Source organism: Lontra canadensis, unplaced genomic scaffold (assembly GCF_010015895.1).
Source record: "Lontra canadensis isolate GAN:19392208 unplaced genomic scaffold, GSC_riverotter_1.0 scaffold44, whole genome shotgun sequence".
NCBI lineage: Eukaryota > Metazoa > Chordata > Mammalia > Carnivora > Mustelidae > Lontra > Lontra canadensis.
The window spans coordinates 7,788,170-7,803,497 of record NW_022631038.1 but is presented as its reverse complement, the minus strand read 5'-3'; the positions used below and the strand labels follow the sequence as shown (position 1 = coordinate 7,803,497).

General features: G+C 44.4%; 1 protein-coding gene across 4 annotated transcripts in view; it reads right to left on the bottom strand.

The window, feature by feature from the left end:
- Window positions 1-15,328, bottom strand: part of CD226 (CD226 molecule) — a 78,993-nt gene that overhangs the window by 51,803 nt on the left and 11,862 nt on the right. For all 4 annotated transcript variants that reach the window (XM_032872251.1, XM_032872254.1, XM_032872252.1 and 1 more), the window contains exons 2-3: window positions 14,436-14,507; window positions 13,792-14,130 (exon numbers count right to left, since the gene is read on the bottom strand). In XM_032872251.1, coding sequence (XP_032728142.1) covers window positions 13,792-14,130; window positions 14,436-14,507 — 411 coding nt within the window. The remainder of the gene's footprint in view (window positions 1-13,791; window positions 14,131-14,435; window positions 14,508-15,328) is intronic.

The following is a 15,328-nucleotide window of genomic DNA, read 5'->3' as shown; positions in this document are numbered from 1 at the left end:
ATTTTGAAAGTCTAGTTACTTAGATGAGAAGAATGAGAGAAAATAAGGTTTAAAGGATGACTCTTACATTTTTGAGAATTGGAATTATTGATTCAAATGAGAGACTGGGAGCAGAACAGATTTGGTGATGGGAGGGACTGCATTTATGTTTTAGAAATATGGATACTTTCATTTCTAGTAAAATATGAGACTCCATTATTAGCATTAAAATTCCTATTAAAAACAACTAAATATGTAGGATAAACTATTTTAAAAATATTAAAAGCATCGAGTATCTGACAACACAGGACTCAACAGGAAGAATATAAGTGAGAAACAAGAACATGGAAGCAAGCCCCTTTTGCCCTAGGCACACTTTGTCAATCTAAGCAAACTTGAACTCTGATTTTTAAGCCTCCCACGATGCATTTAAATGGATGTCAAAGCACAGGGTCTACCTGAGGTGGGGAACTGAAGAGAGGACCCTTCAGCTGAAGTGTGTGAGGGGTATACCTTCATGGTACAAATGAACTGGAAGTAAGCCTGACCTCACCTGTGTCTCTGGGAAACAAAGAAAAAGAAGGAAAATCCTTGAGTAGAGCTGCATACACAAGTCAGTTCTCATGTGGATCTACAGTCCTAATTCCTACAGCATGGGTGTTCCAGAAAGTCTAAATTTAAAGTAACACAGTGTTGCCCAGTAAACTGGGGACACCCTGGGCCTTGGGTCCTTACCCAACCAGACTTGAAGGAATCACCAAAGGTTCTTGGTCTTGTCATGAAAAGGGATTCAAGGACAGACACGCAGCACAGCAGATGAGGAACACAAGTGGGGATGTTTATTAAAGCAGAAAGTATGCTCTTGAGATATGAGAGTGAGTGAGCTCAGGAGAGAGTGAGCTGTGTGCCCTGGGAGCTGGGTTAGGGTTATCTTTTATTAACAGTTGTTAACTAGGGGGCAAAATATTCACAACTTGGGGCGAGAAGCAGGATTTTTTGCTTTTTTTTTTTCTCGCTTAACTTTCTTGCTCAGGGGTTCCTATCATGATGCCCACCATTTTGGGCCTGTCTAGTTTGATCCGGCTTCCAGGGGAATGCAGCCGGGACAGACCTCTGACCCTCCCAATAGCTGGCCATAACGTTGCTGACCTCCCCATTAGAACCTAACTATCTACTCTTAACACCAGCACTCAACTTCTCTGTGAATGAAGGCCCTTCATCCTAGTCTCCGAGAACTCCCAGAAATGCTCTGTGAAGAGCGATGAGCCTCACACAGGCAAAAGGAGCCAAGAGCGTAAGGACGTAAAGGAATGAGACAGACAATAGGCAGCAGGAGAAAAAACAGATAGTAGAAATAGAGCCACTTTGACACTTAGAGAATCAGAGACAGATGATAAAACAACTATGGGCACCAAATCTGGAGGAGATAAGAAGGGTATGCTGAAAAGGACAGATTAGGGTAGAATGACAGCAAGAACTAGAAGTGGCTAATGGACAAAATCCTAATGAACTGAGTAGGCAAGGGGAACAACGCTCCAGCAATTTCCGAGCCAAAGTTCTGGCAACTGTAGTCGGGTTTTTTTGTTTTTGTTTTTGTTTTTTTTAAGATTTTATTTATTTATTTGAGAGAGAGACAGTGAGAGAAAGCATGAGCAAGGAGAAGGTCAGAGAGAGAAGCAGACTCCCCGTGGATCTGGGAGCCCGATGCGGGACTCGATCCCGGGACTCCAGGATCATGACCTGAGCCGAAGGCAGTCGTCCAACCAACTGAGCCACCCAGGCGTCCCCTGTAGTCGTTTTTTAATATAAATTCTGAATCTCTGGGAGGGAAGAAACGAGAATAATGGCAACTACACGAGGAAGAACACCCCCCACCCTGCTTCACCCCCAGTTACACTGCCTTGGTTTAATTCCACTTTCTGTCTTATCTGGCCCTACAGCTTCTGCATCACTGTGCTCGGACTGTCATAACCACAGACCACAGACTGGGGGACTTCAATATGGAAGTCCAAGACCAAGACGGCAGCTTGCTTGATTCAGTGGGCCCCCTCTCCTGGGCCTGTATGTGGCCCTCTTCACCCTGTATCTTCACATGTTCTTGCCTCTGTGTATCTGTATCCTAATTTCCTCATCTTCCAAATGGCTCCAATGACTTCATTTTATCTCACTGACCTCTTTGAAGACCCTATTTCCAAATATAGTCACATTCTGAGGCACTGGGGTTTAGACTTCAACATATGAATTTAGGGGGACACAACTCACCCCATAACAGCCTCCTCACAGTGCTCTTCCTAAATTGCAAACCATTCACCCAATCAACATTGCTAAGGGCTCCCCATTGCCTAAAGAATAAAGTCAAAGCACCTGAAAATGGTGTCAGCAGAGACACAGAGATGCAACTAGAACTGTAGCTCCCACTCCCATCCCACTGCAAAGAAAACGCAACCTAAGTACCAATGTGGTCTTCTCAGGCAAATGTAATTCCAAGTCAAGTGTTCTGAAAACTGCCCCCACCCCTTCCAAGCAACAATCTGGAGCTCCTGCTGGCAGCAGATCAAATTCTCTGTCTCTGGTATCCACCCCTCCTAATTCGCCACCTGGCTCCACTACCCACTTCGGCTCATTTACACTCCTGCTTACTAAGCCTCCTGCGGCTCCCTAGCATGCCGGCCTCACTTTTGTTTCAGCCATTAGCACGATTTCCCTCAAACAGGGGTGCCATCCTGCCAGCAGCACAACCAGTCTTCAAACAGGAAGTTTCTGATCTTCCCCTTTGAGTAAGCTCAAGCATCTTTTGTTCTCGGAAGCTCGCTGCATGATCCTGTTTCCCCTCTCTGCTGCCACTTCTCCAACACATACCGCCGCCACCAGCATCCTATCACCACCCACACCTGCTCTATACACCTGCATTCGAGGAAGCATCGAATGGCATTCCAAAGGAGCCTTGAGCTTGAAATCAGAGACTGGAACATTTCCTCACTGTACCCCCAATCCCATGCAGACCCCAGCACACCGTGGATATTCAATAAATATTTGTTGAATGAAAGAGAAAGGCAATGGGAAGAAGAAACTTGAGGTGCCGGGACCGGGGGTGGGGGGGAGGGCAGGGGGATGTGTTTGTAACTTAGGAAGGAGCAGAGTCTTTGTGAAGATTTCATTGGTTGATCCTACACCGCTGGCAGCTTGGTGTCAAGACCGCAGGGTCCCTTTCTCTTACCCTTGCCTGTTTCTTAGTCTCCAATTTTGCTTCTTTCCTGCCTCTAAATCATCCCATATGCAGTCGCTAGAGTAATGGCTCCAAATCATGGCTGCAATCATGACCAACACGGGACTTCCACTATTTGAAAACCTTGCTAATCACCAAATGAAGTCCAAAATCTAAGCTTCCCACCTGCTGCCCTTCCCCTAAGGCTGTGACCAAAGTTGTTGTTTGTTGTTTGTTTTGCTTTGTATGCTCCAAATGCAAAGAGCATTTCCATTATGTGATGATTTTCGTGACACACTTTCCTTCTAGAATCGTACCTGGATTTCCAGCCTGGTGCAGACACTTTCCATGGTTCCCCGATACTGATTCAGTATCTCTGTCACCTCTCAACTCCCAAAACATTGTTGTATGCCTCTTAACAAGTATATACATACTTCCCCTATTAGATTATAAATGTCCTGAAAACAAAGACTTTCTTAGTCATTTCATCATCTCCTCACGGCAAATAGTAAATTTATTTTTTTAAGGTTTTATTTATTTATTTGACAATAAAGAGAGAGAGAGAACAAGCAGGGGGAGAGGCAGGCAGAGACAGAGGGAGAAGCAGGCTCCCTGTTGAGCAGAAAGCCCGATGTGCCATGTGCAGCTCGATCCCAGGACCCTGGGATCATGACCTGAGCTGAAGGCAGTTGCTTAACTGACTGAGCCACCCAGGCGCCCCAGCAAATAGTAAATTTCTATTTACTAGATCTAGAAAGGGTTTACACAATTTTAAAAGTTGCTATTATCAATATTCACCCAATAATAGAGATTTTAATACTGCAAAGGGTCATTTGAGCAACAAATTTTAATACTATGCCCTTTGGTTCAAATCTGCTATTTTCACTGAAAACACAGTAGTTAATGGTTAAGAATATAATTAGTAATAGTTAAGAATAAAAATTCAAAAACTATGTCAGCTCAAAAAAACACAATGTCAGTAACTAGAAATTTTTCTCTCTTCTTTAATATGTATGCTTTTAGGAACCATTTCTAGGATTTAAGAAGAAAAGAAGGAAGAAGTGAGATATTTTAACTGTTAAATAAATGTTCTTTATTTACATTTACCCACTTATTCATATGAACGACTGCGTTTCTTGTCTATAATAAAGAGATATTTTGAGAAATAGGATGTCATAAGTCAACGGGACGGACGATCGTCTCATCTGGGGACGTAGTTGAACGTTACCAAGCTCTGTCTCAGAGAAAGTAGTTGAATTCCTTGGCTGTTTCTCAGATGAAAAACGGTACCCTTCCAGTAGTGATTCCGGTTTAGAGAGAGAGAAATGTACTCTACCCATTAATGGAATGGATTAGGTGGGTGACCTAAAACTCCCTGAAGGTTTGGGTTCTTTGTATGTCAGGAAGGAAACCATCCTATACACAGGGAACACACACACGCTCCTTCACTAAACTCTTCCGGAAATATCGGTTTGGGCAGCATAGGGCATTTCGTGTAGCCCGCCAAGAAAGGGGACAGATGTGTTCTGAGAGCTCGTCTGTGACACGAGAACGTTATGTTTCTTGAGCGTTCCGCTCGTTAAAGGGCGCGCGTAAGTGTTCGCAGAATCCCTGTGCAGACTTGGTTGTCACTGGCCGCCGTCCTCACCCCACTGCAGTGGCAGGTATGACGCGCGGAAGCCACTTACGGTGCTACTGAATGTGAATGTTGCGTATCGAGGCTCCGTCCTTAGGGCGCTTTCCCTATGAATCTTCAAGGGAACGGGGGCCTTGCTCTCTGGGCCGATTGTGAGGAAGACTGTTTTATAAAATGTGTGTCGTGGTTAATAGCTGAAGTCAGGGACAATTTCTCACTGAGATTTACTGGATTGTGAATCATCTCTCCAGGGAAGTGCCACAAGCCCCATCAGGCGAGTTTTTAATCAGAACTATGGTGGTGTAAGTAGAAGAGATGTTGCCTGGGGGAGTCATTTCGCGTGGATCCCTGAAGGATTGACTTGATAGTCTTAAAATTCTTAACGGTTTCAAAATCTTAAACGTCTTCACAAATTTTCTGAGAGGAAAGGAAAAGCCATCTTGCTTGCAACCTCCACTTCCTATAAAACCAAACAAAACCCAAAACCAGCAGCAAAAAGCGTAGCTTGGAAACCAAGTCTTCTCCTACCAACGCTAAAGAACCGCGCACAGGAGAGCAAGAGCTCAAGGGGAAAAACCCTCCGACCAGCTCAGAGCTTCTCTTTTCCTCCTCTCTCGCCATACTTCATTTCCTTTTCGTTCGTTTTTCAACGTCTAAAAATCCATCTTTATCTTACCAAATGCAAAAGTGTAATTTTACTCTCAGTCACTAAATACTCTGATCTGTCAACGGGCCAATTCCCGTACGGTCTTTTGAAGGTTCGCTGACACCCACCCTTTAATCCTAGAGAAGTTTCAGAGGGAAAGTGCTGGAAGACAAGGTGTGATTTCTCCAGCTTTCAACCTTCGATAAGAGGAATTTAAAAAATAAAAAATAGAGACACAGAGAGGGTCCGGGGAGGAGTCTGGGCCAAGCTGCGTGGGCTGGCCTGTTCCCGTCACTGGGACAGCTCTGACACATGAAGCCGCAATCCCCACCCCGCACTGCACCCACACCCGCGCCAGCACCCACTCTCGGGGGAAACACGTTCCACATACCGCGGTCAGCACCTCCCTGAGCGCTGCAGAGCCCGCAGGGGTGGCCGACGGCGACGGAAGAGGTGTGAGCTGTCCCGCTCACTCAAAGTTAAAGGAAAACCTAAGAACTGCGCGCCTCTACCTACACGAACAAAATCCTTCAACGGGCGCCTACGTGGCTCTGCTGGTTAAGTGCTCTTGGTTTGGGCTCAGGTCATGATCTCAGGTTGTGAGACTGAGCCCCACATCAGGTGCTGAGCCTGGAGCCTGTTTAACATTCAGTCTCTCTCCCCCTGCCCCTGCCTTTCCCTTCTCCCCACCTGCACTCGCATGGGGGCTCTCGCTCGCGCTCGCGCTCTCTCAAAATAATACTAATAGCCTTCAGGAGCCACAGGGCAGTTGTTCGTAAACTTTAGCTTGTAGCTCATTCCCTTCAGGAAATTCAAATACCTGCCCCTACCCTAGGGTCATCTCAGAAATAAAAATATCTACTCAAGGAAAGGTAGAGTTTGTGCAAGTGAACAGGATAGTTTCAAAGATCAGAGCCGATTTCATCCCTGCTCTGGGTGCCTGAGAACATTTTTGAATAAATCTAAAGGAAAGTTTTCTTCTGGATGTTGCTATGGCGGACACGTGTCCAATCCTGAGTGTAGAGGGAACGAGAGGAAGGGCAGTTCTCTCGCACTGAAATGGACAAGCAGGGACGCTGCTCTCACAAAACCCAAACAGGGACCTGTGCCTGTTTGTTAAACTTGAGCGGCCATTACAGTGTGAAATGTAATTATCGTTCCAGTATTGTCTTCTTTCTGAGGTCTGGTTTGCCCCTTCTGGCCTGTTTTTTGTCTCTTTTTGATTTCTTTATTTTATTTTATTTATTTGACAGAGAGAGAGACAGAGATCACAAGTAGGCAGAGAGGCAGGCAGAGAGAGGGGGAAGCAGGCTGCCCGCCGAGCGGGGAGCCCGATGCGGGGCTCGATCCCAGGACCCTGAGACCATGACCTGAGCCGAAGGCTGAGGCTTAACCCACTGAGTCACCCAGGCGCCCTCTTTTTGATTTTTGATTACAGAGCTGTTCCCCGAAAGTCTGATTGTTGAATCTCCTGGTGGTGATACGTGCTTTCAAGCATGCTCTTTCCCGGCTTAGCAAATGGAAAGCAGATCAGTAAAAGCAACCTTGGCATGGGCTCTGGTAACTACTCCACTTTCAGATTCCCATTGGTTTCACCCTTGAGAAGTTCAGTGACCCTAACCTTGCTTTTGCAAGTCTTAGAAACGTTCTTTATCATCTACTTCTTTATATTCTGTGTTATTTTATTAAGGAGAGAGATTTCTAACCCTTTAAATGTTTCTGTTTCATCAGTTGACTATTTCTTATAGGTACTATTTTATATATTTTTCTTTCTTAAATGAAAAACTGCTGAAATGTAACATTTTACAGAAACATTGTTTATTCTTACGTGTGTGTGTGATGTGTGTATGTGTGTGTATACAAGAAAACTTTCATGACTTATTTCCGAGCTGGTAAGAAAGCACCTTAAGAGTTTATGTCTTAATTCTTTAAAGAGTAAATTTGAAACTATTTTTCTATTTCTCCGCCCAACTTAAAAAACAAACAACTTCAGAGTGATAGAGATGTATATGATGGGCAAAGTTGAAAGAACCCACAGTCCACACAAGGACAAAACACGTTGGCATGCAGCGGTGACTCTCGTCACAGGAGGGCAAGAAAGCCTCCCCTCCCGTGGCCTTCTCAGCCCTGTCAGGAATCTCTTCTGACAGGCAGAAGCATCCTTCAGACCAAGCCCTCCCTGCCTCACTCTGCACCTGTCACTAATAGACACGAGAGTGTCAGTTTCATACATTTTCTTCCTGTCTTCTGAATTTGGGAGCGATAAAAGCTGAAATCAAAGGATTTTTGCTAAAAATAGACAATAAAATATAATCATATCGTGTATCTAGATTCCTCTGCCTTTTGAAGCACTAAGTCAACGTGTGGAGATAAGCTAAGCCACAAACTGCGACCCAGAAGAAACCGCACTAATTGTTGATCAGCGTCTGTTGTGGTGTGTTTGGAAGTTTGTTGTTGGTGTGTTGTGTGTGTTTAGAAGGTCTGGCTGTCATTGCTATTGTTATTGGTGGTGGTGTCAGAGTCATTTATACAAAATGAAAATGTCCTCGCAACTAGTCAAAGCAGAGCCAAAGCTATCTTTGTTTCTAGATGATATTTAAAGCAATTCTGAGGCACCTGGGTGGCTCAGTTGGTTGAGTGCCTGACCCTTGGTTTCGGCTCAGGTCATGATCTCAGGTGATGAGATCGAGCCCACACCAGGTTCCAAGCTCAATGGGGAGTCTGCTGGAGGTTCTCTCTCTCCCTCTGTCCCTTCCCCCTCCCCCGCTCATGCCCCCCCCCGCCCATCTGTCTGAAATAAAGAAATAAATCTTTTTTTAAAATAAACAAATAAATAAAGCAATTCTCCCAAAATGCTACTCCACCCATCCCCACGTCCAAATATTCTGACCTACCTCCTTCAAGGTTAACTTTAAATTCCCCCTTTGCAGGGAATCTATCCTGAATCTCCTGGCTAAAAGTAAATCCTGTTTTAGGACCTGCAACAACACTCACTCCTTAATTCTACTTTGCAACACACAGCTCTTCTCTCCCCCAGTACTCTGCATACCACTTAGAGCTGAGATCCACGTCTTTCTAGCTTCCAGCCACAGACATTATCTCGAATATAGTAGGTTCTGAATAAAGACTTGATGAGTGAATAAGGATAAGAGGGTTCAGCTCCCACAATCAGCATACACATTGACACAAACCAGATCCGGGACACTGCCCTTTCTCCAGCTTTAAATAAAATTTAAATCCTGACATCATCCCAACATTAATAAACAAACAAGTAGGCAGAGGAAAGCATATATCGATGATTCTGGGTTGGCCGCCCCAATTAAGACATAGGCCAGCATGGTCTTTAGAATCCGTCTCATTAGGGGATTTCTTGGCACTGCCAACAGTTCTGGGTCCCCAGTATTAGAGGAACCTCTTTTCCTCTCTAGCGCCACTCACTGAAACATTTGGATGAGATTAACATTTAAACTGGTGAGTTTTGAGTAAGCAGATTGCCTTCTAACTGTGGGTGGGCCTCATCTAATCAGTTGAAGGCCTGAATAGATAAAAAGACCTGCTTCCCCAGACAAGAGGGAAATCTCCAGCAGAAGCCTTCTGACTTCATCTGCACCGTTGTCCTTCCTGGGACTCCAGCCTATTGGTCCACATTTGACGGGCTCCATAATTACATAAGCCGATTCCCTACAATAAATATCTTTCTATATATATATACAACTTATTCATTCTGTTTCTCAGGAGAACCCTGAATATTACCAATACCAATACTATAATACACATACTAATGTACATTCCTACCAGCAGTGGATAAGTACCCCAACCCATAAAATATTACTTCTTTACCCTGACCTTAAACTCTTCCCCTCCTATAAGCTACAACTAATTTAATCTTGTTGGTGGTGAAAAACATAGGTTTATTATGTGTCTCCCTCTGGGAAATGTTCAGTAGCTTCCCATGGATTTCCCATAGTGAAATTCAGACTCCATGAGGCAATGAAGATCTCGGCCAGCCTAACTTCTCAGGCTCTTTGTGACATTGCGCTGTTCCAACTTCTTTTTTTTTTAACCTAGAATCTACTGTATAAAACCTTCCTTGGGACCCCAGCACATCACATGCTGAGCCCCCTGGCTGATGCGGGCACCCCTGTTTTTTCCTCTCGGGCTACCTCTCATGACAGCGAGGGGCCACAGAGCCCAGAGAGGGAACCACATCCTGCGTGGATGTCAAACTTTCCTTGTGCCCCTAGAACACTTCCCTCTCCGCTTTCTCTCCTTCCCTCATCTGTCTCTCTCAGAAAAATACCCTCCACATCTTCAAGGTCCAGTGCGACTTGGTCCTCGAGCCTCCCTGCGCGCTGTGCGGGAATTCCATTCCCCTTCCTCTCGTCCCTGGCACTTCGCAAACATCGACTGGTCTCCTCTGGGTGCTGAGACTGGGCAAATCACAGCCTCCAGGTGGTCGATGACCCTGAGCACTTCCATCAGCGGCACGATGGGAGCACATCACCTCCAGCACGGTGTTTCGGAAGCATTAGAGGAGATGACATTCGGTTCATGCACAGGAGGCAGTCGGTGGAAGGTAGATTGTGGAGTAGGGTGGGTAGGCCCCCCTGTGGGGGTCATTTCCATAAGCTTAACTACATTCCCTTGAACCGACTAGTAAGGCCAGAGACAGGAGTTGCAGGAATTTTCAGCGGGATCCCTCTTCCACCACAAACTGCCCTGAACGGGCAGCCTCTGGAAGGTTACCTACCGCCCAAGCCACCCAGCAGCTTTTCCCTGGAAGCAGTAAATGCCTGCAGCCATGCTCACCATTAACGTCTCCAATCAGAGAGCAATTGAGAAAGGCTTGTGTGAAGTTAACACACCTTTTAATGTAAATTTGCATTAACAGCACCTTTATCTAGAATAAGCTTGTGCTAGCTGAGGCTCAGCCCTGAGCTGAAAGCCCGTGGGGGGTGGGGCCGCAAGGCTATACCGTGGTTGACCCTCCTCCTCTGAGGGCCCCCGCAGCTCCATGCCCCCCAAGATGTCATTTCCCATTCCTCGCTGCAGTTTTATCCAACGGGACACACACGAAGTCTGCGAACTCACCACACTTCAAGTCCTTGCCTGGAAAATCAAGCGTATGTCCACATCCACGTGGGCAGTGGGGTTAAATGAGAAGATAATGACCAAGTTCCTCTAAGGTAGTCAGCTATCAGCAAGGAAGAGAAATCAGCGTATGTAGGACTCCTTCTGAAGGCCTCACAACCCATTCTACAAACTAGGATTTCTGGATCCCAGCTCCAGTCTTGTGTCGTTAAATAGACCATCAACGGTCCCTCTGAGTTACACTCCCGATACTACGTTAAGAAAGCACAAACCGAAAACTAAAAGTATATATAAGGTTAGCTTTGAGATACAGCTACTATTTTTTAAATTCACTATCATTTTTAGTTTGTTGTTCTTTTTTTTAAAAAAAAGGATTTCCCCCAAGTTTTGAAAATGAGTGGAATACTCTTACCAGCCCATTACCGCAATCTGTTACTTAAAAATGTAAATGATGAAAAGCAATCATGACAAAACATGCTTAAGAATACCATCACAGGGAAAATAAAACTAAAAAAAAAAAAAAGAATACCATCATGGGGGGCACCTGGTGGCTCAGTCGTTAAGCGTCTGCTTTTGACTTAGGCCATGGTGCCAGGGTCCTGGGATTGAGCCCACATTGGGCTCCCTGCTCAGCGGGGAGCCTGCTTCTCCTGCTCCCACTCCCCCTGCTTGTGTTCCCTCTCTTGCTGTCTCTTTCTCTGTCAAATAAATAAAATCTTTAAAAAAAAAAAAAAAAAAGAACACCATCATGAATAATTCATCTATGTGGAGAGGCAGGCTCTCCTTTCTTTGACCAGTGATTGAAAATCCTACCATTGTATTTGAAACAGCCCCAGAAGGTAAAGATCCACCCTGCCTAACCACAAGAAAATGATAGGAGCAATAAATCTGGATGATAAAAGCAGGAAATATTGCCAAAATTGTTCATACATGATGATAAAAATCCTACCTTAGTATGGCGATCACAACTTAGTTCCCAATAATTTAGCTCTATTTTCTATCCTAAACTTTCAGAAGAGGTCAAAATGCCATTTTTTGTTTTTGTTTTTAAATTAAAAATGTATATATTAGGGGTGCCTGGGTGACTCAGTTGTTTAAGTGTCTGTCTTCAGCTCAGGTCATGATCTCAGGGTCCTGATGGAGCCCCACATTGGGTTCCCTGATCAGTAGGGAGCCTGCTTCTCTCTCTGCCCCTCCCCTCTCTCTCTTTTTCTCTCTCTTTCAAATAAACAAATAAAATCTTTAAAAAAAATGTATTTAAGGCATGCAACACAATCATTTGATAAATATAAACGTATACATACACACACACAGTGAAAGGATTACTACAAGCTAATTCACATTTCTTCTCACATAGTTACCATTTTTTTTTCCAGGGAGAGCACCTGAGATCTCCTTTCTTAGGACACGTGCAGTCCGCACTGCAACGTTGTTAACTGCAGTCCTCACGCAGCACGTTAGCTCTCTAGGCGGAGTCATCCCACCCAACTGTAACTGTGAAACTCCCTGTGCCCAGGACCATTATTCTCCCTATGTTTAAGCAGCTCTTTTTTGACAAATTGGAATTCCTGATCTGGGAATCCAAACTGCAAAAGCTCGCCACACGAAGGGTGGGGGGTCCCAGCTTGTTCTGGCCTTGGTGGCTCAGGCCAGGTGTGGACTAGCTCTCTCCACCGAAGGCCCTTACCAATCCTCTCCTTCATCTGCACGGCTGATCAAAAGTGGTCCATACGTGAAAAACTCGCAGACAGCCCTCAACAGGTGACTGCACAAAGCAAATGAGGCGTTCCATGACAAAATGGACTCGATAATAAATATTTCGTTAAAGAGATTTTGCTAATAGACACTTTATAAGCCTCCGTCATATACACAAAACCTTTTTTGAGCTTAGCTACATCTACAGAGAAAAAGAAAACTAACACATTGGAAGTTTCCTTATCTTCTATTTGCGATCCCTAATGCAATACTATAAGTTGTTCTTTTATTTTTTTATTTTTTTAAATATTTTATTTATTTATTTGCCAGAGAGAGAGGACGAGCAGGCAGAGTGGCAGGCAGAGGCAGAGAGAGAAGCAGGCTCCCTGCTGGACAAGGAGCCTGATGCAGGACTCGAGCCCAGGACCCTGGGATCATGACCTGAGCCGAAGGCAGTGGCTTAACCTACTGAGTCATCCAGGTGTCCCAGTTGTTCTTTTATAATATACATCCCTTGGAAAGCAAGCACTCCAGCACATGTCACATAATGTGTTCTGACTATCCATTTAGGATATAATTTTAGAGACTTCAGACAAGAAACACACGATTCCAAACTATTTCCTTCCCTAGACTATTTCTGACATCTCAAAATTTCATCATTAGTCCTTTTGTATTGAAAGCATAGGGAATGATAATAGTGACAATAATAACATCCACCACTCCCTGACTGCCCCCTCCCCGTCTTTAACCATAGGATCCTTAAGCCATTCAACAAAGAGAATGGTATTATTAATTCAGTTTACTATTCAGAAGCCTGAGATGCAGAGGTGATCGATCAACTAACATAAGGTTTTGAGGAAACTAAAGGCTAGAAAAGCCATGTTTTTCCAATATACCATACCCAATCCACGTGGCTATTACTCGAAGGACTAACTCACTAAGCAGCAAACCACAGTCCCTGGTAGACACGGCAGAAAATATCTAGGAGATCATTTGATCCTTCTTGAAATGACACCTTGCAGTTTCTGAAGGTTCATCTCTTAGGAACTTGGTTGAAGCAAAAAATGGAGCCAGTGCCTGATGAATTCTGCCCAGATTCACTAATAAATCTACATTTGGTGTTACAGAGAGGACTCTGAACACACAGAGGTTGAAGCCAGCACTGAGTGCCTAGTGGAAGGAAGCAGCACTCCGTCCCTGGGAGGAAGCTCACATGGGGAAAGATCTGGTCCTGGACCCAAACACTGCCAACATCAGCTTAGTCCAGGCTCTAGTCATGGTTGAGACAAGAGAAAACCTGGGCTCTTCTTCCTACGACACTCTAATTTGTGAAATGCCTATTCTACTCAGAAATCACAGCACATTAAGAAAAATGAAACTGATTCACAGCACTATTTCTTTAAAACAATAACATCATAAGATCTAGAAGTGAAATTGGAAAATACCACAAACACATGATAGAGCATTTTATAGTTTCTACTGGGGTTTTAAGATTCAATGTCATAGACGGGTAAGAAGGAGAACAAAATGTCCACTCACCTGAGGCAATCACCTGGATCACCTTCTCCCAATGTCCTTGTGGGAAAGTGTGCAGAAAGCAGGAATAGAAGCCAACATCGGCCTCAGAGACGTTATGAAAGGACAGGGTCATATCATTAGGCGCCATGGTGGAATTTAAAAAGTAAACCCTATCAGTGTAGGGTGGCTTTACACTCAAACCGTAAGTAGGGCTGAAAATGGCCATGAGCTCTCTGTTGGTTGTAGTGATCTTGTGCCATTCCAGCTGAACTAAGGTGTCCAGTGATGAATATATACACTCCAGACTCATATTCTCAGCAAGTTTAACAGTCGTGTCCCAAACCATCTCTTCACATAGCGCTGAAATACACAACATCACATTTGTTCGGTCAGGCTTGATGGCTGATATAGCAAAAGACACCTCAAGCTTATTCTAAGCTTTCTAAGACCGAGGAAGAGAGCAAACTGAGACGCCACTAAACGGTAACAGTTTCTACCTTGTCTAAAAAGGTTTCCACTGCCAATAAGAGGTATTTGTAACCTGTAGATTTCCTGAACAAGTGAGAAATTATCGGAGCCTACTAAAGGGCATTGTAAATTCTAAACATGACACACTATAAGACCAAAAAAGAAGTAAATTTTTTAAATGAAGACATTATCTTTACCTCTGTATACATGAAGAAGAGCGAAGAAGAAAGTAAGATAATCCATCTCTGGAAACCGTTTGGGAGGCTGGTCTTTTAAAAAAAGGACAATTTTTATAATGTTACATGCGGAGGCCCAGCACAATGCACTGCTTCCTTCCTCTCAGATATTATCAGTCGTGCCTTCTTTTTCTGAAGAACGAACACAGGAAAAGGTCTGAGCTTCAAAGTCAGGTTTGCTCTCGCACAAGGATGAGCAGATTTGAATCACTTCTCTCTCTCGGGGAAATAGCTTATTTTCAAGCTTTTATTTTCTACAAAGATTCATTCATTGAACAAATCAGCGAATGGCTGAGGGCGTTCTCTATGCCAAACTCTGCTCTGGGCAATTAGGATACAACAGTAAATTTATTGAAGAAGAAGAAGAAGAAGGAGGAGGAGGAGGAGGAGGAGGAGGAGAAGGGGAGGAGGAGGAGGAGGAGGAGGAGGAGGAGGAGGAGGAAGAAGGAGAAGTTCTTGCCATCATGGAGCTTACATTCTAGTGGGAGGAGACAGAAATGGAAATAAAATAGTAAAAAAATATAGTAAGCTATAGGTAATAAGTGCACGAAGAAAACACAAAGCAGGAAAGTGGGGATAGGGTGGTGCCGGTGGTAGTGCTTCCCTTTTAGACAGGAAGGTCAAGTTCACTGAGAACTTGACATTGGAGCAGAGACCGAAGGGCAGGGGGAGGACCTGGGGTGTCAGGGATTTGGAGGCTCTACCAATGTGGACTGTGGTTGGGCATGGCCTTCCTTTTACCTTTTACTTCTACCTTTTCATTGACCTCAGGCATTTGCTTTGGAAGCCATGAAGGGACCACAGAAGGACCTGAGCTACAAGAGTGTTGTACCTCAGGACATACACAAACTTAC